Source organism: Chenopodium album, chromosome 23 (assembly GCF_948465745.1).
Source record: "Chenopodium album chromosome 23, dcCheAlbu1.1, whole genome shotgun sequence".
Classification (NCBI taxonomy): Eukaryota; Viridiplantae; Streptophyta; class Magnoliopsida; order Caryophyllales; family Amaranthaceae; genus Chenopodium; species Chenopodium album.
The window spans coordinates 39048269-39070176 of NC_137856.1; the positions used below are offsets into that span (position 1 = coordinate 39048269).

General features: G+C 33.1%; 2 protein-coding genes across 2 annotated transcripts; one reads left to right on the forward strand and one right to left on the reverse strand.

The window, feature by feature from the left end:
• Window positions 1–44: 44 nt before the first annotated feature.
• Window positions 45–9494, reverse strand: LOC145606684 (pre-mRNA-processing factor 19-like). The gene is made up of 18 exons (XM_081662502.1): window positions 9310–9494; window positions 9104–9189; window positions 8682–8753; window positions 8528–8590; window positions 6673–6759; window positions 6037–6187; window positions 5847–5968; window positions 5272–5388; window positions 4933–5028; window positions 4777–4839; window positions 3001–3075; window positions 2324–2428; window positions 2038–2154; window positions 1862–1939; window positions 1672–1768; window positions 1372–1423; window positions 701–771; window positions 45–571 (listed from the first exon to the last, which is right to left on the reverse strand). Exons 1-18 carry the CDS (start codon window positions 9320–9322, stop codon window positions 456–458), a joined length of 1581 nt encoding a protein of 526 aa, XP_081518628.1. The 5' UTR covers window positions 9323–9494; the 3' UTR covers window positions 45–455.
• Window positions 9495–17091: 7597 nt separating this feature from the next.
• Window positions 17092–20313, forward strand: LOC145607607 (uncharacterized). The gene is made up of 5 exons (XM_081663205.1): window positions 17092–17208; window positions 18475–19308; window positions 19514–19699; window positions 19775–19897; window positions 20203–20313. Exons 1-5 carry the CDS (start codon window positions 17092–17094, stop codon window positions 20311–20313), a joined length of 1371 nt encoding a protein of 456 aa, XP_081519331.1.
• Window positions 20314–21908: the final 1595 nt, after the last annotated feature.

The window sequence follows — 21908 nt, forward strand, 5'->3', positions numbered from 1 at the left end:
TAAAGAATTACAGTGAGAATAAATTAGAATATTAGTAACAAGCATCACGAAATACTGGTTGAGATTAGAAATTTAGAACTTGATTTAGTTATAATCTCTCATTGAATTCCTAAAGCACAGGTCAAACTATGACAAACCACTTTAGTGAACACTAAGCTCAAAATTCATCGCAATATGCAAAAAAAATTCCGATCCCTAAGGTCATCAGATACACCTATACTAATGTTTTAGAATACATGACATTTAAAAAATACATCTCTACCGCTTTTACATGAATTGACATGAAACTGTAAAACAACCATTGGTTGAACTTCACTTTAAACTTTTGAGCACCAGAAGGTAAGAATTGAATATATGGGCTCAGGGTCTTTGTCAGGACCGGGGGTCGCTCGTGGCCCCCAAAATGGACGTAACCACATTTGCTACCATAAGAGTCATTTCACTTTGCCAGTATCTTAAGATTCAGGAGCACCATCATTCCCTGGCAAGCCAAATATTCGAAGGTTTCTATCCGATGATCCTACTGCTATGTATTTTGCATCTGGACCAAATTTCGCACAGGTAGCTTTGCCTGCAATTGAAGGCCCCATAAATATGTAAAAATTGAACATTAGCAACCCTGTGTTGAAGCCCCTTAGGACTATAATACACTACAGGGCATGGAAGATGTGAATTTAGATAGAGATATAGAATAGGAAACCTGTGCCGGACAAATCAGGCAGGGTCTTGATAAGATTCCATTCTAACTTGACACTTGCAACTTGGTATACTCTGCAGCATTGAAAAGTATAGCTAGCAATATAAATATAACGACTACAATAAATTAAAAACAATAAAGAAACAGAAAACATGGATTTTCTATAATGTTTAGTCTGATTAACCACCCCTTCCCAAAATCAAGACACCACATGGGGTAAGGCAATGGATACCAGAAACTGTCATTCACAGAAACCTGTGTTCATTAGCCCATGTAAAAATAAAGACTGTACTGATCATCCCCGATCCACATAAGCAGCAAGTAGGTTTCAATAATGGAAAAGACAACTGACTTAACATAGGTTGACAATATGTCAATTATTTTTTTAATGGGCAAGGATAACCAAGTCATTGCTGACTTCTTATTCCCTTTAATTTCCATCAAAAATCAAACCAAGCTAGGCCCCCCCAAGTCACCTAAAATTTGTTAAACTAGATAATGTAGGAGTTTCTTCCCAAAAAAAAAAAAAAAAAAGATAATGTAGGAGTTGAATCAATCCATCATTTATTCATTACCCCTGAGATCAACTAATTCCAACATACCAAAAAAGTCGTCTGAGAGAAAACTGAAGAACAAAGTATTATTAATATTACAAAGATTAAATACACACTGACCTTATATCTGAACTAGCAACTGCAAGATAACTCCCGCTATGGTCGAAATCAACTACAAAAGTAAAGTCAATTAATACAAAACCCATTATAACAGATTAATAAATTGTTAGCTTAAATTCAGAATAAATAACAATAGGCTTCCATCAAAGGTAAGAGTTTTGCTCACAGTTTTACCAAGGTGTGCAGTGAAATCACCACATCACCAAGGTAAAAAGAAAAGGCAAGTGTTCCAGATTAACAAAAAATATTCTGAATGAAGATTTGAGATGGGATAAATTTCAATTTAAATTTTTTAGATACCATAGTTAGTTGGTGTGTCTGGATCAGGAGAGGCAAAGGACCGGAAATTCTTCAATTTACGCAGATCCCACAGTTTTACACCATCATGAGCTGCAGTCTGAGAAATTTCAGAGACAAATCAGAGCAGAACAATTATGTTAACACAACAGGCAAGTTCCAAAAAAAAATCATATATATATAAGGACCCTACCGCAAGGAAGTATCCATTTTCAGAGAAAGACATGGCTGTAACAGGACCTGTGTGCCCGTCAAATTTGGCAACATTAGTCTGCAAACCAGCATACAATAACACACATTAAGTGGGAGGTTAAGGGAAACCAAGTGGGTTAAAGCTTATCAAAAGGCAACTATCTACTTAGGTTCTACCTGAGTTTTAACATCCCAAATCTTGACAAGAGCATCTGTTGTTCCTGTTCCAAGGATGAGACCATCCGGATGAAAAGCCGCAGATGTATATCCCTCAGACCCTGAAGAGTCTGTCACCTGTTCAATATAAGATAACGACACAGGTAATCAGGGAGATGCAAGTCATGCAATACAAGTTATACAACCCTTAAGTGTCTCTCTCATTGCAATTTTCAACTTCATTCAAATATTGAGAAATCGTGCAAGGGAAAAAAACAAAAAAAAAACTTAGTTGGCAGACAAAAACCTGTGTGAGACAGAGACCGCTTGAAAGATCGTAGAAGCACCATGAATTATCAAGGGAAGCAGTTACAAAGTATTTGTTAGTTGCATGAACGGTAACGGCTTGCACCTGTCACAAATTAATAGATAGCAACACAATTACAGCTTGTATTTCAAAGAGTAAATGTCCATGTTTAAAAAGCGTATCAGACCTTAGGTAAAAATTTGTTTTACTCCAATAGCTTCCAATTCAAAACTAATGTGCTGATAGTAAATCTTTGAACAATAATCATCATATTGGAACATACAAAAAATTTATAATGCTGTTAACTCTTAAAAACACTCTCTTCTTATCGTTGTCATTTCAATTAATTTGTCCGTTTGCCCAGTCTATCTTCCTTAAAGTGTGCGCCAAAGTTGTGAGTTGCAAGTAAATGAAAACGGAGAAAATATCTTACACCAATGATTTTCTACCAGAACAACAGAAAACAACTGTGATAGCATGGTGTAACTAGCTCAATGATCAAGAGCAAGGTAGTCCTAGTCCGCTAACATATAATTAAGAAACATATAGACAAAAGCACCAGAAAAAAGCCAAGCACACATATATTCAAATTAGAGAGAGGACGCAAAGAACAAACAACAAAGCCACAGCCTTACTCCAAAAGAGAGGAAACAAAGAAAAACTAAAAAATAATTTACCTCTGCTGTGTGATCTTTTAGAACATGCCTGCAATCATAATTACCATCATCTGATCCTTGCCATAATCTTACAGTCTGTTGGACAGCACACAAGTGTCAAGAAATAATAACAAATGGGCTTTAGATAAGTTTTCAGCAAGAATCAACAATCATGTTAGTGTGAACTGTGAAATATGAGTGCATTAATACGTTAGAACTCATGGAGAAAGTAAGAACAGGAAAATGCTTAATTTATGCCGTGTTCCCACATCTGTGTCCAATTAAGGGCAGTGTCCTGTGTCCCTATGTTTAATATTGCCATACTTGACATCTGATACTCGGATATGTATCTGCACCAGACACTAATACCAGTGTCTGCATAACATAGCTGAATAATATGCCCATTCTTATCCAGCCAGAATGACTAAAAAGACAAAATGGACCATATTGGAACATTTGTCTCAATAACAAATTACTCTGGGCTTGTGTTGATAAAAAATGACCCACGATGAAGCCAACTATTCCAAGCAAAATCGAAGCAATGTGCTCCTGCCAAACTATTTACTAGACATCCAAAGTGTATTATATAATTGTCAACCTTTTTTAATTTTCAAATAGCTTGGAAGCATGACGGACCAACAAAGATAAGTAAATCTGGAGTTGAAGAACCAAAAAAGTCCAGAATGTTAAAGGAACCTAAATATACAAGGATGATGATATGACAGCAATTATTGCCAGGACTAATATTTCAAGAGGGCAGTGTTGCTAATGTGATGTAGAAAAGAATTCATAAGTGTAATAGAACAAAAAAAATGGATATACAAAATGGACTTATAAGCAGAGACTTTAGGAAATTTGATAATTTGATCGTAATCATATAAGATTAAAAAATCAAATTGCACCTACAATCTCAGACCTCCAAATGCCTGGGGCTTCCTAACTACAAGCTCAAAACAAAGTAAAATCCACTCAGCATTTTTCTAATTCTTTTTAATCGCCTTGATCACTACTAAATATGAATAATCTGTTTTCTTTCCTTCTTTACTATAACTAATTCTCAAATTACTCCCCAAGCTACCTCATAACAGAATTCCATAGTCATTTCCTATAATGGCCCCCTGGGTAAGTCTATTACATTATGTTAAATAAGACCATATTCAATTTCTGTTTTAAAATGAAGAATCTCTAATTTTCATCTCCTGCAGCTTACTAATTAACCAAACACAAATCACAAAATACTTCTATCACTAATAACGTGGCTTCATAGAAGTTAGCTAACAATGAAAGCCAAAGGAGGGAGGGATTTAAAAATAATAACCAATTAAAAAGAGAGAAAAAATTATCGAGGAAGAATGAATTAACGGATTAAAGCTCAAGGAAGAAAGGGAAGACAACTACAAAGCAGTGAAATTTGAACACTGTAACATGAACAGAATAGCACTAAACTAATTGCAGTTTAAACAAGTCGCACAACTACAGTGTCTTCCAATCAGAATGGCAACAAAAAAACTAAAATTGATGGCTACCATTACCCCCCCCCCTCCCCCCCCCCCCCCCAAAAAAAAAAAAAAAAAAAAAAAAAAAAAGCAATGTAAATAGGAAAGGATTCTATGAGCTTAAAGTACAAAAAAAAAAAGCAAAAAAAAAAAATCTCGTAATAGAAAATTATACAACAAAAAAATCAATAGAAGTTAAAAGCAATACATGTTACATTAATCAATTGACTGAAAAAGACTCTCTGCAATAATAAAGTAATGTGTGTTTTAAGGGAGTGTATCACAACTGATAGAATACTACCTTGTCTGCAGATCCAGTTATAACTAAACTTTCATCCTGTGGAACAATTTTGATGCTGGTAACCTGCAAAAAAAAGCAATGAGGTGTATATTAGTTTAACATTTACTAGTCCATATGGTTTCTACATTGCAAAACCAGGCAAAAAAAAAACAAGACCTTCTTTGAATGACCACTTAGTGTAGATACAATCTGTCCAGAAGGTCGATCAAAGACGACAGCATTTGTATCAATCCCCCCGGTGGCAATGATATCCTATAAAAACATGGATACATACATCATATAACAATCATCGAAACACAAAAATAAATAACAAAATATAAACCACACATACACCAAAACAACAGAGGTTAGAATCACTTTAAATCAAAAGGATGGTCATGAGTAGACAGAATTATTGAGAAGTAATATCACAACAGCACCCCAAAATGTTGTTGATATTCACAACTAAAAGTGAAATTGCAAGCATTGTAGCATCAAAAATTGTATCTAGCATACCTTGGAATATTGGATATCAACAGATAGAATGCCAGGTTTGTTAGTTTTGTGAAGGGGATAGCTAGAGATCTGTGTGTAGCGCTCCAAATCCTCAATAGAAGCCAAGGTAGAAGGTATCTGAAAGACAATATTACAGAGAAAAACTATATTTATCAGACAAGCAATTAAGACAACTCAGCTTCTGCTTCAACACAGTAAATTTCCCAATAGTATCAAGTGCAAGAAAATTAAATGTTCTCTCTAATAAAGATTTATACCATAGCCTTGAAAAAAATGTAACACAAAAGCTATCATATACTTCCTCTTTTATTAAGATGCATCGTTTCTCATTTCACGTTTGCCAATGTGTGGTTTCAAACACTTGTGTATCTAATTATCAAAAGGTAGAAATTATAAAATTTAAATATAATTAAACTATAAGTTGAGGCGAATCTAACAAGACCACACATGACAATATTGTTAAAAAAAGTTAAAATGGAGTGAGAATTAGTGCAAAACACTAGCCGTAGCAACTAAATCAAAACGGAAGAGATAAAGATCATATTATAGCACATATACTTTTATACAAAACATACTGTTCTCTTTTTACGCTGCTGTGAAAGTTCCAAGTTGCAATCAGTCAGTTCAGCGATAGTATCAGCAGAAATTCCCATTCGGGCTTTCTTTCCATCAGGGCCCAGAGTCTCTTCCTCAGAAACTGCAATTCACATTTTTTCAGTCCAAAAATCCATCAGTGAAATGGAAAAAGAGAAATAATAAAATTACCTCTTTTCCCATTGCTCAATGCAGGTTGATGTACTGCATTGCCTGTTGCCCCTAACATAGGTCTGAGCCTCTCATCTGCTTGAGCCAAAAGCGATCTTGCCTCATCTCTCTCCTTCTTTAGCCTTGCAATTACACGGCAAGCAGCATCATGCTGCAGACAGAAATCATACACTTGTTTATAACCATAATCCTCATGATAGAGAGAAAGAGCAATCAAATGAAGTACGGCACATAATGTAAAATCAAAGATAGATACATAAATATCAATTTATAAAATCCAATGAAAAACATATAAACAATGGGAGATCATTTCAGACACTTAACCTGTTTCTTCAAAACTAGGAATCACTCAAAAGTCAATAACCAGCATATCCTACCACAAATTACTTTAATTTAAGCCAGAATCAATAATTTGCCCCCTGACCTCTTATTGACTAATAATAAATCTCATATTAGATAAAAGTATGTGTCCAAGTGTCAAAGTCAATTTACAATAAATAAAAAATCATGCTTTTGTTCCAAAAGTGTCAAAATGCCCATTACATGATAGTGTAAAGGATCTGAGGTAAAGTGAAAAGCCGGCATAACTTAACTTCAAAACCCAAATGGTCAATACATAAAGACAAATTCTAATACCTGGTAGAGAGCATGACTCAATTCTTGCCTGGCAGTATGTAATTGTTGCTCCAGAGCAAAATTGGAAAGCATCAAACTATCCCATTCCTGAATTTCAACGTAACAATCATTAGAAGCTAACACACGAGATAGAATATTCTTATATTTTCTTCTCAAGATAGAACAGTTTGATTAAAGTCATCAAAGGTTATATAAATAGAAACAATGATGATTTGTAGCTCATAAACAGAGGTTATTGAGATGACAGATGAATACCTCACAAATCCTTGAATTTGATAATTAGATAAGGGACAGGGACATCATATGCTTAGATTAAAACTCTAGGCTACAAGTTGTTTAGATATAAACATACAAAAATGATGTCCAACCAGAAGTTCTACAGATTGCAACACCATATTTCATCAAATAGACTTTTTTTTTTGTGCTTGCAACATGCTAATACATTCCACTGTTCTTTCTTAATTGAAACATTGGAGTTTTCATGCTTGCCAATGCACATTCTATACCATAGTAATTATACTTGAGTACAAATTATTTTAAGTTAATATTATAAAAGTATATCTTCACCAAAAAAAAAAAAAATATATATATATATATAAGCATATATCGAGACGAATCTAACAAGACCCCACATGACTTATTTTTCTATTGTGAAAATCTCAGAAAGACAATGAAAAGACCATTGAGAAAAGTTCATTTAACTAATGTTGCGATTAAAAAAAACTAGAGGAAGTACCTTTTTTTTTTCAATTCTTACCAACACTTGCTATAGTTACAACTCTTACATGGCAAGTCGAAACTATGAAGTCAAAACAATGACAATAGTGAACAACTAGGCTAAGGAACAAAGCCAACACCCATAATCAAACAAATATTGCAGAAGGTGAAATAAATGACATAATTCATAGGACAAATATGGCCACCAATGCGATTACATATCCAAACGTCTAACACCATAGCTCAACATAGAAATTTCATTCCCTTCACCACGCAGAGAGAAAAGGCGGCTTCCTCCTCCATGTTTAGAGCCAAAGTCGCCCAGGTGTGAGCCCCCCTCAACCTAAACACAACTAATTGACTACAAACCCTAAACTTTCGCTTAGCATCTTGAGCTTCATAAACTTAAATCAGAAGAGGGCGGTCTTAAAAAAAGACCTAGTACAATAAGAGTAGTAGAGTGAAGGTTATTGCAAAAGATTGTTGCAGACATGACCAACCCAGCCAAAATAGTAAAGATAATGGCCAAAATTGACTACCTTTTCCTATCACTCTTCCTTCTTTATACCTTGTCAAAAATGTCTTTCAGAAACATACTCCTTACCAATCTAGAAGGCCAGGATAAAGGTAGATTGCTATATACACCTGACACTAGACATCTAGATACATGCAGAGTATTACTGATTCATACTTTAAAACGACTAAAGAAATCCAATCAAATAATTACCAGAATTGTTCAAAAAAAAATCCGGCTTTGAAATTGACAACTGATAATGCACAGAAATGCCCTTATGAGATCCCTATCCCAAAAATAAATCTCTAAATTTTTTAGCTGAGATATTACTTACGAAGTCCATTCATCCATCAAACAACAGAGCACTGAAAAATATACTCCGTAAATGCTTATAGAACTTAATGCTTGGAATACTTAACCAATTACAGCTTAATACATCAACAATGGTAGATTGGTAGGATTCCTTTACTAATCGTCATAAGAAAATGTATGTATCTACGCAGTATAATATTTAGGTAGCAAAATACACAGAAGTTTGTGAAATTGACCAAATTGTTAACACAACAATAATCCATAATAAAATAGTACTTGTCACTGAAGTGATGAGACAGAATAGGTACATACAATTTGGAACATGCCAATCATCCCAGGAATACTAGCACCCTGAACAGGTCTGGGCTTCACAATCTGCAAGTCAAAGAACCCAATAAGTATCTGGGTATAAATATAACAACACACAACAAAGAGAGTAAGAAAAACTAATGAGCAAAGCCAATACCTTTCCAGCTTTTACCGGAACAATATCGTCCATTGTCAATGGCTCTCCGGTAACCGGACATTTTCCATAATCCTTCAAAAATACCGCCCAAAAAGATCCATCAAAACACTTCAACATTACAAAAAATTTATCTTTTTCCACATAACACTAAAACTAAACCCTAAACAACAATGCATAAACCCTAGCAAACCGATACAAAGAATCGAAATCCGGTAGCCAAATTACTTCAAAAAATTGCATCGAACTACATTAATAAAAATTTAACACAATCCAATACTTCAGCCAGTAAAATGTGGGCATCAAACAAGTTCAAATGAAATTGAAATTCAATCACAATATCACACTAAAAAACTATAATCTTTCAACAGCAATCAAAATTAAACAACAAAACCCTAAAAACAGATTGCGTCGAAAAATAGTACCGAAATGTGACGTTCGATGAGACGCTTCTCAAAAAGAAGTCCAGATTGCTTGGAAACAACCGGCTCTTCCGGTACTTCACCGGAAACTACAACAACAATAACAACATCAATAAATCAAAGCGAACAAAGTTAAACCCTAAAAATCCGAGAAAAACCCTAACAAAATTGAAAAATAAAATTACGAGGAGAGAGAAAATGAGAATTACTTGAGCAATTCATTGTAGTTGAGAAGCAAAGATAGTTGAAAGCTCACTCGAAGTTGAAGCTACGAAGATGGAAGGAAGAAGATTCGAGAATCGTAGCAGAGAGTGAGCGGCAGCAGAGGAAGGAGGAGAGAGAAAAGAGAGTGAGTGAAGGAAAAGCGGGCGATTAAAAAGAAATTGTTGATGGTTTTTTTAGACTTGAGTTTGAGTCATTTAGTTCATTTTCATGTTAAATTGGGCTCAATTCAAACCTAAGATTAAGTTTTAAAGATCAAGTCAAGTAGTCAATCAATCTAAGGGTTATGAGTATCATGTTGTAACTCATCGAATTCTCGTCAAATTGGTATTTCGTCAATGATTATAGGATTCGGTAAAGTCAGATCTATATAGATGTCAACTAGCTTAGTTGGTAAAGTTTTGGAGTGTTACTTAAGACTTGAGATTTGGTAATTCGCTAATGATTATAGGATGTGACAGTACCAAATTTATTATGGATGTCAACTAGCTTAGTTGGTAAAGTTTTGGAGTGGTACTTAAGAGTTGAGATTTAATTTCATCTTCGTCATTATTTGATGAAATTATTTTCTTGACATGTCTTGTCTAATTCGCTACAAATCATAAGATCAAGGGAAGTTTAAAGCTTAGTTTATACACATAGGGTTTTGTATTGACCTACTGGTGAGTTTTTCCATTTTTTTTTTTTAATCAATCCACCTCTTAAAGAAGACATGTACAAAACGAAGAGAAAACTTGAAAAGGGCAAATGGAGGTTGCTAGCTAGAGGAGGGGAGATTGTAAGAGGAAGAGGTAAGTCGCAGGATTTTGGATAAATTGTAAGGGAATATGAACGAAATCATTATTTAAAAAAAAAAAAAAAAAAAAAAAAAAAAAACCTACTATGTGTTCATTAACACACATGAATAAAGTTGTAAAATCCTTCTTGTATGATATTGTAAAAGATCAAGTGTCCGAAGAGAAACAATGAAACATTAAGGTCATTAGGGTGGAACCCATTACCCATGAATGCCGCATTAGGGAGGAATTAATGATCGTATTATGTAAATACTCATTGAGTCATTGGTACTAAGTGACTTTTAAAACTAGTTTTACCTTTAGAATTGATAAGAAAATATCCCAATGGATAAAATATATGTATTTAAAATCCCTCCGAAATACTTGTAGAAGTTAAGGTTGAGAAATTTTACTCGAAAACAAAAGACTCTTTCATATTTAGCCATTAAGAACTTATTATGTTGCATGTGATGACCCTACAATTGATTTTTATTTATGCTCTCATTAACTAGCTTAATATACTACCATTATCATATACAAGTATGAATTTTAAGTTTTTACGGAGTAACACCTTAGAATACAAAATTACTCGAGTATGTGGATACATTGTTGAGTTGGGTTTTGTACAAAGTAAAGCCCAAATTACCACTTTGGACTGTGCTATATTGTTTCAAATGATCTTACAATTCTTCACTCTAAACAAAATTATGTACAATAACAATACAACCATATGTTTGCTACTGTATTGCATCAAAAAATTCTGTTTACTACTGTATGAGTTCTCAGAATTTCAATTCACCTTTATTTATTCATGTTGAAGCATAAAATGTACGGTAATTTTGTACTTGGATTCTCAATCCCAGGTGACCCCTGTACGCGTGTCGACCCATGCATAGTGCAACGACATTCCCTTTGCAAATTACAAGTCAAAAATTTTGAAGACTACTTGATTTAAACCATATTATTTCTTATCTTCATGTTTTGATTCCTTACCTTTTTTGTACTTCTAACCGTGTGTGCTTGAAGTTCCACATTTGCTGAATAGAAGGAATCAATTTTGAATAAACAATATGTCAGGAATATATGTATGTGTGACCAACGCTGAGTAAGTATCAGAATAAACAATTTTATCATACAGTATGTATGTACTATTTGCATGTTACATCAATCAAGGCTATTTTGTTACACTAAGTAAAGAACTTACGAAAAATATTTGTAAACCATCTAGAATCGGAATAAATAATCCTATTATACAACATGTTGTATCATTGTTATGTTATATCTTAGCCTCTTAGCTTAGGCTAGTTTGTTTTGTTCATTTAAAAAGATTTAATTCAACAAAAGACAAACTTTAAACACTATACGGTAATTAATCAACATGTAGTAAATTGACTAGCTTGAAGTAAAAACTGATAAGAGTTAGTGAGGGGGGACAAAAAAAAAAAAAAAATTAAAAAAAAAAACTAACAAATTGGTGAATGGTACGGTGAATTACCTAACATGTTAACCATTAAGCCTTATATACAGAGTAGACCGCAACAAAGAAACTGGCTAGCCTTGAGCCCTTGAAGTCTTGAACCCATTGCCTCCTTTTTTTGGCCTATAAGCCTTGATATACAAAGTAATTCATTGGAAGGGCAAATACCATATCCTTAGAAATAGTACTGATTCTTGTTGTCTACACTTAATTTTGACGGAACTCTCAAATCTTCAATACTAGTCAAGAATACATGCAAGCTAAGATTGAAGATTTCCCTTCTATATTGTAGTCTAAATGTATAACAACTCAAATTGATTTGATTCAGGCACAGATATTTGTGTGTATAGTTTTGATGCAAGATGGTAGAATAATTAATTATCTATCTTACTTAATTTCATTATGTATAGTTTACGTGTTATACAACATATGTCGTTTAGGGACTCGATCTTTCACAATAACATCTTGATCTTTTAGGAGTAATGTACTCTTTTCTCATCTCCAAAGGGCATGTAGTCGTTTATCATAACACAATATCCGTGTCGGATAGTACTAACTTACAGCAAAAAGGATCGATCGATCCGATTGAGTACTAATTCTTGTTAGCAAAATACATCAATCAAGGACGCAATATGTGCTAGTGGAGCAAATTTTATGTTTGGACAAAGCTAGCCATATATCGACCTAGATTACGAGTGCACCAATGCAAGCTCAAAAATGGCACATCAAAGCATAAAGGCGCAGTATTCGTAAACTATTTCATCTTGCTAGGGAAGAGTCACTGAACAATCCCATATGATCATGTAACATAGCAAACAAGGAGATCTTGTAAATTATTCTCCAAGAAAAAGTGTCATTTGTTTCCTAGGATTTTGTTAATATAATTAAAATTAACCTTAATTAAACAGGGAAAAATTAAATTGTGTAGCATGTAGAACAAAGTTTGATTTAATGTTAAGCACGCGATTAGGCAAACGTAAGTGTAGGCTTAGAGGATTAAGCTAAGCTAGCACCAAGTTGACATACAAGCGCACATGATGTACGTACGAGTATCTGGTTAGTAAGCATTTGCGGCAACCTTAGATAATATTTCTTATCAAGTTATTATCATAAAGATTCTTGATCATTATTGGTGCATGAAATATCTTCAGAATTTTCTTTGAAAGATAGTTGATGCAAAGGAAGAGAACCAACAAAAGTTGGTTAGTTATTAGTAGGTTTTGGCTTTTGACTAAGGTGAATCAACAATGCAAATTAGTATTGATTAGAAGGCGACATACGATAGTTTATTGCGATAATGTTAGTGCAATCTATCTTGCCATTGCTATACCGGCCTATTTTAGCACCAACGCACCACGCATGTTAAAATGAATATACATTTTGTTTCAAGTGCTACATGTTCCTATGAGGTATGTGACAACCTCGCGACTTGTATATATAAAGGTAACCATTGAACTAAGCCTGTAAGCCACACTATATATGTGTCTTTAATTGCAAAGAAAAAAAATGACACATACTAAATCAATAGAACTAGAGTTATGATGAGTTTTATGCAATACTATTGTTATACATGTAGATATGTAATAATAATATATATGTGGCATCGCCCGTGCCAACAACTAGTTATCATACAAGTATATTAAGTTATGATCCAAATTTCAGTTAAGACTTTCCGTACAAAAGAACGTTTATAATATTTGAGGAGAAAAACGAGATAAATTAATTACTCCCATCCTAGGCTCTAATCCTAGCTAATTAAGTGGCTAATTTGTCAGCTAAACATCTAACAAGTATCTTCATCAGAACAAGATACAAAAGAAAGAATCACAGCAACATGCAAATTTGTGCTCTCTATCCACAAATTGTCGACACGTTAGAGAAGACCAATATGCCTTTTGCATTGAAGGAAGTTTGAAGATATGATTCGTCCTAGCCTAAGCAAGATCATGTTATTATTATTATTTTTATTTTTTCTCTAATGATTCCTTAAATAAAGCTTTAATGCCCTTCAAAAAAAAATAAAGCTTTAATGTACTTATATTTGTAGACAGAAACATATCATAGCATGCATGATTTTTATCATAAGATGGAAAGTGTTTTTCGTTATTTCGCTTTCAATTCAATAAAGTTGCGTTACATTTAATTTTGTATAAACATCATCCACGGATGCTGGAGCACTAGGAAGTTTTAATTTCTTCTCCTATTGTATCGTAATTTGACTGGATGAAATAATCATTGCCGTAAATGTAGCACGTAGGTAACACATTATTAGTGAACTATATATTGTATGTGTACATGTGTGTGTCGATACTTGAGGATGATCCATAACTCGTAAGCTTAATTGGTACATCAACTGTACATGTTGACATATATTCTGTATAAGATCAATTTGACGTTTATAAGCAAATCTTTGGCATCATGATCGACATGATTTGAAATCGAGTTGCAAAGTAAATCGATCACTTACATTGAATCTTCACTTAGAAGCCCTGCGGCCTGCATAGACAATTCGGTAGTGTCACAAGACGGCTCGCTCGTAGATGAATTGATCGATGTGTGTTCTTAATTTTTGATCCCTTCGATTCTAGGCAAATATACGTATCCCGTTCGTTAGAGAGTTGTCACACCATGTAACGCACTATAATTATGGATTTAAGGTTGTGAACAAATATGATCATCTAATATAATATGCTCTTGATTTTGTCAAGTCTCACTTATCATCATAAGCTACTTTGGCATTGTCAATCTAACATCAAAGAAATGACTAATGTGGTATTATTCCTTCCTTCCTTCCTAGAAACAATAATCACTTATATGGAGTCTAGATGTATTGGAATGTTTTACGAAAAAAGTTATTGCTATTCTAGATTAGTGTCTCTATCACCATGCAAAACTTGTCTTAGATTAGATTCATTTCAACTTATTTATATGATATTTGCTTACTTTAAAAATGATCTGATCAGACGACATCATATAAAATTAGATTTTTTTTTTTTTATTCAAATTAATTTAGATCTCATGATTTTTATTTACATTTATCTGTCGTTAAACATCTCTAATTTCGTAATTAGAAAAATTGTGAAAACTTCATGTATGAAAATACAAATATTAATACGTACAAATCTCACGACATTTCATTTGATGATTTTTTTATCTGCAAATTAGTGTAAATAAAGTCAAAATTTGGTAAAAATAAAAGTCAAAGTTGGGTCAAATTTAAAAATCAGATTAGATTTTATCAGATTAGAAAAAATTCACATCAGATCATCAATTAAAATGAAAATAACCTTAGTAATAAGAGCAAGTTTGACCTTATGATTTAAAAGTCATGGGTTCAATTTCTACTAGAGACTCTTTAAGCTACGGTAGAAATTCTCTTACTCTTCCCTCACACTTTTGATCGATTCAAACCTATAAATTGAATTGGATTGACACTGAAGTTGTACATGTATTGATTTAGTAAGATTATTTTATTCGCTTCTATTAAAACAAAATGAAAATGTTAATAAATTGCATAAAAATACTACGTAGTAGTATTATTAGTATTGGGCAGCATTTTCCAGTAGGAAGATGTGCACAAATTATCTACAAAATAATGCCACTTAAAAATTTAGTTTGAAAAGGACTTTTCGTTATCCAATTAGCTTCAAATATAGTACATAGAAAGCTTTAAAGATATATACTTTGAGGAAGCTATTACGCCTATTAGTATCAAACTATCAACTGTCAAAAGAAAAGTGACTTTAAGCTAGATTACGTCTCCCATTAACATGCAAAATCCTTTTGATTGAGAGTTGACTGGTATTAATTCCGATCTTTAGAACCTTTAATCATAGATACGTACCTAAGGTCTTATCGATCGTCTATCCCAACATGTTTAATTAATTTATTATACAACGAGTGCTATTATGCTATATTATATTGCTATATATACATACACAAGTACGTGTAATTAACCAACGTAATTAACTAGATTAGTTTACTTGTGAAAGGTCTCGGTTTAATAGGATCGGTCTTTCTAATCTCAACTGGATATGTCGGGTGTATCTATAATACTAGCTATGTGTATAAAGGAAAATAATTCTAATGTTCAATACAAACTTGCCACGTACAGTGTCTATTTTTATCATCTACGGGAGCTAGAGAAAATAAACTTGACCATGGATTCTGTGAAAGGGCAGCTGAAGCTTTTCAAATTAAAGTGAATTAGCAAGTGATCCAATTCGGTGATATATACTTGGTATATATGCTACCTGGACTTGTAAAAATTACCTTTAAGCTTAACGCTTTTCGTTCCCATGTTCATCTTTTGAATTCTAATTGGTCTATAATTTTAGGCTTATTAGGGTAGTGTAGGAGCATATCTAGGGTTGCAACTTGTAAAAATACAAAGATACGCTTTAAATGATTATGACATCAGTGCTTGCATTATCAAGACTAAAGTGAAATACGAGTATATATGATTATATGAATATAGAAGATCATGTTAATTTGTTGGTCTTACATACTTATTTTGGCTTATGTCAAAACAATAAGGTTCAATAATTTTTTTTTTTTTAAATTTTTTTTAAAAAGACTAGATACTAAATTGGACATTTTGATGATCGATTAATATTGATTGATGTATTTACATCGCTACTTGATGACGATACAATAATGATTATTACCCTGTCTTACTAATAGTTTTTTAGTTGATTTGGATCTCAACTTAATTTGAAAACCCAATAGCTTGATGTTCTAAACTTGGTTCGGATTGAACTTAAACTTCATTGAACTTTAACCCAAGAGGCCAAGATTGGTTCTGACTATATATTATATATTTACAATATTTGAAACTTGGTTCTTGATAGGCTCAACATGTAGCATTATGCCATTTTATAGTGAACGGATATTTGCACCCAAAAAAAAATGTAGAGAATGGATATTATATTACTTAAAAGTAGTCAAAGTAATATCCACGAGAGTAAAAAGAGGTGAAAGACCTTTGAATTTCAACCAAAAGAACGTCAAAATTAAACAACTCTAACAGAATCCATCCTATATTTAAGAAAACTTCCCACCAAATACTAATTACCATGTCATCAAAACGTTAATTAAAGTGATTGTTAGTTAAACATTTCCCCTTTTTCCCCCTAAAATTAATTAAATTACATAAATATAACATTTTATAAGATAAGAATTTAAGGTTGAGCTAAATTGTAGGATTTTCTCCAGCATGTTCTTAGGAGGTGACGGCTCACGTACGGACATGCCTAATTCCAACCAAATATCTATATTTGCCTTCTTCTTCCCCTTCAATCCTCTATGGTTCTTATTACTTCTTTTTTCTCTCTTCTTTTTCTCTCTAATGAAGCTTTGTGTTTTTCTCTATTTCACTCTTCACCTTCTTTACATACACATATAACATAGTGAAACTTTTTTACTAGAACATATTTAACCAAATGTGCCCTAGTTCACTTTTCTCACTCGAGAAGAAATGATCGATTTTTCGATACCAAGAGAGATTGTTGTTGATCATGTCTTTGCAAGATGTCATCGACCCGCCTCCTCCTCCACCACCACCTTATTCTTCTTCTTCTCCTCCTCTTCCTTCATCACGACCAACAGATGATCACATTTCTGGCCCCTTAATTGTAATTCTTCTAATTAACAATTTTTTAAATATTTATTTACCTATATTTTAATTTTTTTTTAAAATTTATTTTTGTGTTGCATGAAAAATGACAATGCATTTGAATTTTTTCTGTTGCTTTTAACAAATGCTTGATCATTGTTCTTCTTGAAGGTATGGATTAAGAGTTAATTTATCTTGAAAACTATGTATTTATGAAAATTATTTTTAGTATCCCGTCAAAAAATATATATATTTTTTAGTATAAATGCATTTTATAGGTGATAAAATACTTTAATCTAGTGAATTTTTTAAAGAGGATGTATTAGATGTACATCTTGCATGAATGTGGAATGTAATAGGTGGTGGTTGCGTGTTCGAAACCTATTAGTCGTAATAAAAAGCATGATATATAAAATCATAGCATACATAAAAACAAATTATTTCTATAAGTAAGAGCAATTTGAACGTATCGATTCCATTAGTAGTCATATATTCACTTTGCAATAGATTGTTATGGGATCATTATTTTAGTTTGTGTAGCTCACTTGGATGTTCCTAATTGATATAAATGAACAAAATAAATCACAAAAGTTTATTATTTTTGGCATAAAATAGACTTTCTAAGTGCCATTTTAATTCCATTTTCACACCCAAGTCTAGTCATTTTCTTATATGGTTACATCTAAACCAAATTCCAAGAATTCCAATATTCCTTGAAATTTCTTTTTCTTGTAAAAATGGTAGTACTATTGTGCTTCTTAATCTTATCTTGGTAAGTATCAAGTTCTCTTGCTTGCCACATTGCATGGAACATAAGATAGAGTGAATAAGTAGGCTAGTTGCTTTTAATACCCATAAATAGATCATTTTGATGGGCTTAACTTTCTATTTTTGCTCATTATTAGAAGGGAAATTAAATCTTCCTTCTTTGTTTGGGTGAGTTCACACATCAACTATGTGGAATGGTATAGCAATTGACAGAGATGTTGCTTATCATTGCAATTTAGGGATATAAAAACACTACATGTTATGCCTATTAGTAACTCTACTTGACATGTTTTTAGAACATAAAACCTAGGTTTGCCTTTTAGTGTTATATATATTGCATGAACGGCATTGAGAGGCTAGCTCTATATTTAGGTCGTTGGTGAAGCTTCAATCGCAAACTAAAATAGCATTCAACATGAGAAACTCAAAAGACCGGAAGGTGATTTAAAGTTTTATAACGTGTTAGAAGCTTTTTGTTTACACCTATTAACACCAGTTCTTTTTTAATTGGATGTAGGATGATATTTCGATCCCCAACATCAGCGCTCAAATCTTCGATTTTTGTGACACCGACCTATTCACTAATACCTTACAAAACTCTGAGGTCACTTCTAGTCCTAATTGTTATTGTTATGAGGACCAAAACTCTTCCTATGCGAGCGCTATAGTTGATGAAGATAGCAAGAACAAGTTTAGCACCGAAAACTTAGACATACATAGCTTACAAAATGATCAAAATGCTACCAACGCTAGTACCTCCGGCAGCACCACCACAACCGCCACTACCTTAGTGCAAGACCGCCACAACAACCACCACAGTAGCGGCCTCTCTATAATCTTCGACCCCCAAGTAGAGATCGACAATGACATATCGGCCTCAATCGATTTCTCCCCCTCCCCACCCTTCTCCACAACCCCTACATACAACCTCAACCCAACCAACAACACCCAACAAGACCAATACCATCATCTATCCTTAAATGATGTTGCAATAAGCAATAGCCTTAACCAATACCCTAACACAATTGACCCTATAGCACTCCCCCTCATGGCGGTGGTCCCACCGCCTTTAGGCCCGGTTTTCGAGGATGATTGCCTATCATCAATCCCACCTTTCCTAAGGCTAAACCCATCAGCAGGTGCTACTACTACCTCTTTTCTTGATCCTTCAATGACCTCTTTCCTGCATGGTAGTCTAAATCCTGGATTAGGCGCTGATAATTCCGGTATTTTCGCCGGAAGCTTGTTAATGACGTCCGATTTACAACCCAAAGAACTGGATTTTCAAGCAGATAATAGTGGAATTTTCTGCCCTGATCAATTGCCTCGTTATAATTCAGGGGATATGCAGGTACTTTTATTTATTTATTTATTTTTTTTACATTAGACTATAAATAAATTAATAATAAAATAAAACTTAAAATGAAAGCCTTAACTCTGAAAAGATGGGGTCGGCTACATGAACCAAGAATTACACGGCTTATGTGGTCATTAGAATCGACAAAAAAAAGGGTTAATTAACATGTTTTCTTGGATTTTGGACTGTTTTATTGTAGGCATTTAGCAACGAAAACTCGCAATTGGGAAGTGCAGCAACAAGTTCAGCTCCAATGACAACAGAAATAGGAAATTTGGAAGAATCAACCTACAAAGTTGGCAAACTTTCTGTTGAACAGAGGAAAGAAAAGATTCATAGATACATGAAGAAAAGAAATGAAAGGAATTTCAGCAAGAAAATCAAGGTTCATTTTATTGTTTTATTACTCAGCAGATTTCCTCCTTAGAAAAAGATTATGAACATGTGAAATTTGTTACAGTATGCTTGCCGCAAGACATTGGCGGATAGCCGGCCTCGAGTCAGAGGTAGGTTTGCAAAGAATGATGATTTTGGAGAAAATAATAGGCATATCAACAACAATGAAGATGATGATTATGATGATGTAAGTTCTCTACTTTGAAATGTTCGGATCAGGTCAATTCAGTTCGAGTCATATGTCTAACAATGTTGTTGGGTCGGGTTATATTCTGGTCGAATCCTGTGTGGTGTATAAAGAAATAACTAAATAAGTTATATTATTATTTCGTAATTCTTAGTTTGGGTGAAATTAGTACTTTGTATGAATTATCTCGATTAATTAGGTATGTTGTGAATCTCGTCTCTACGGAGACATCTGATAAAATTGGAACGATACAACTCATACAAGTATGTTGTGAATCTCGGCTAATGTGTGAAGTAAAATTACAGGTGATGGTGAAAGAAGAAGATGAAGTGGTAGACTCTTCAGATATATTTGCTCACATAAGTGGTGTGAATTCATTCAAATGCAATTACCAACATATTCAATCTTGGATTTGAATGAAAGCACTACATTTTAAAGAAGGCTTGTTAATGAAATTAGTCACACAAATTATATTTTTGGTGGAAGGCCAGGCATTTGGTAAATGATCAGGGTTTGTACACCTTCAAATTCTGGAATAAATAAATTTTAAGGAATAGATTTTCTTGAAGTAATATGATAATACTAAATGTAATGATAATATACTGTAGTTCTCTTGCAATTTTAGAATGAGCAAAATAACAATGTAGTTTTGTAGGTATTATTGTTGTGTTATCAATCTCATTTATGTGGATATTATAATGCTTGTACTTTCCCATATTATGGGATTTGGTGTAGAATTTTCTAAAGTTTTGGTAAATAAAGCAATGGAGTTGTAGACTATTAGTAAGTGCACTAATTAACTTTTACATCAATTATTATTATTATTATTTTTTTTTTTTTTTTTTTTTTTTTTTGTGCAAAGTAGGGCCAAGCCCAAACAAAAGAAACTACAAAAATTAAATTAAACGTGACAGGGCCACACCTATGATGTTCTCACTTGTAGTCTTGATTGTTATTAAGGCAAATTGTTCACAAATTGTCACATTTACAGGATTGCATCCAATTTTCACTTGTAGTCTTGTACTCATGGTAACTCCCTACTGAATCAACACTAACATGTGATCATCACCTAAAGTCCAAAACTAGTCCAGTAATTCTTAAAAATATGTATACTCTCAACTTTGGTTTGTTTCTTATAAGGCCCAGTCTCAAGGCCCACTATTCAACATGTGCTGCTGTCCTTGCTTGTTAACCTCAATTAGGGTTGCTTTCTCTACGTATAAATATTACGTACTCCGTGGTATTTTCAATTGTCTACTTATAGGATGTATTCTGTTCATCTTGTTATAAATTTAAATTTCTTGGTTAACTAGGAATAATCGAATAAAAAATGATTAGATCCACTCAAGTGTACATTTAACACAAAAATCACGAATAATCAAGTCTAATCAAATAATTAAGTTCAAGTGAAGAGAAAGTAATAGAGTTATGGTTTTCTCTAACTTACCTTACTCTCATTTGATTTTTTTTAAACTAAATTTATCTGAACTTATTTTAATAGTGAATTGAAAATGTGTTGCCCTTATTTTTTTATTAGTTTTAATGATTTGACGTATTTAAAGAAACACTCTCGAAACTAAAAAACTTACTATGAAATTATTAGTGAGAATAAGATAAACAGATATTTCGTATCTTAAATTCAAAGTCATTTAAAGTGTCGATGAGTTTTAAAATTTTTGAAAACTACACTTGAATAGAATGCTTACAGCTTACCTACTAACCTTGTAATCTTGTACAAAGTGGTACGAGTAGTATACATCCGAAAACAAATATACAAATACAAAACTACCTACTTGTATAAAGTTTTAACAAAAACGCCAAACAAGATACTATTCAAGACCAATATACTACGGTTTAAGATCTTATCAGATTTTCAAAATTTAAATTTAAATAGAGGTTCCCCAAAACATTCAAGAAAAAAATACTATAAAAATAGTGTGAATGATTGAGCTAAATTGCTTAAATTTAGCAATTGTTTGGTTAAAATATGTTCAAATTTAGACAACAATGG

Excerpts from the sequence above, each read along its gene's own strand:
- LOC145606684 (XM_081662502.1), bottom strand. Across the intron at positions 5,389-5,846 it reads AGCAGCGTAAAAAGAGAACA|ATACCTTCTACCTTGGCTTC; the intron begins GTATGTTTTGTA and ends ATTGTCTTTCAG. Across the intron at positions 2,155-2,323 it reads GCGGTCTCTGTCTCACACAG|GTGACAGACTCTTCAGGGTC; the intron begins GTTTTTGTCTGC and ends TATATTGAACAG.
- LOC145607607 (XM_081663205.1), top strand. The coding sequence starts at position 17,092 with ATGTCTTTGCAAGATGTCATCGACCCGCCTCCTCCTCCACCACCACCT. Across the intron at positions 17,209-18,474 it reads ACATTTCTGGCCCCTTAATT|GATGATATTTCGATCCCCAA; the intron begins GTAATTCTTCTA and ends AATTGGATGTAG. Across the intron at positions 19,700-19,774 it reads ATTTCAGCAAGAAAATCAAG|TATGCTTGCCGCAAGACATT; the intron begins GTTCATTTTATT and ends AATTTGTTACAG.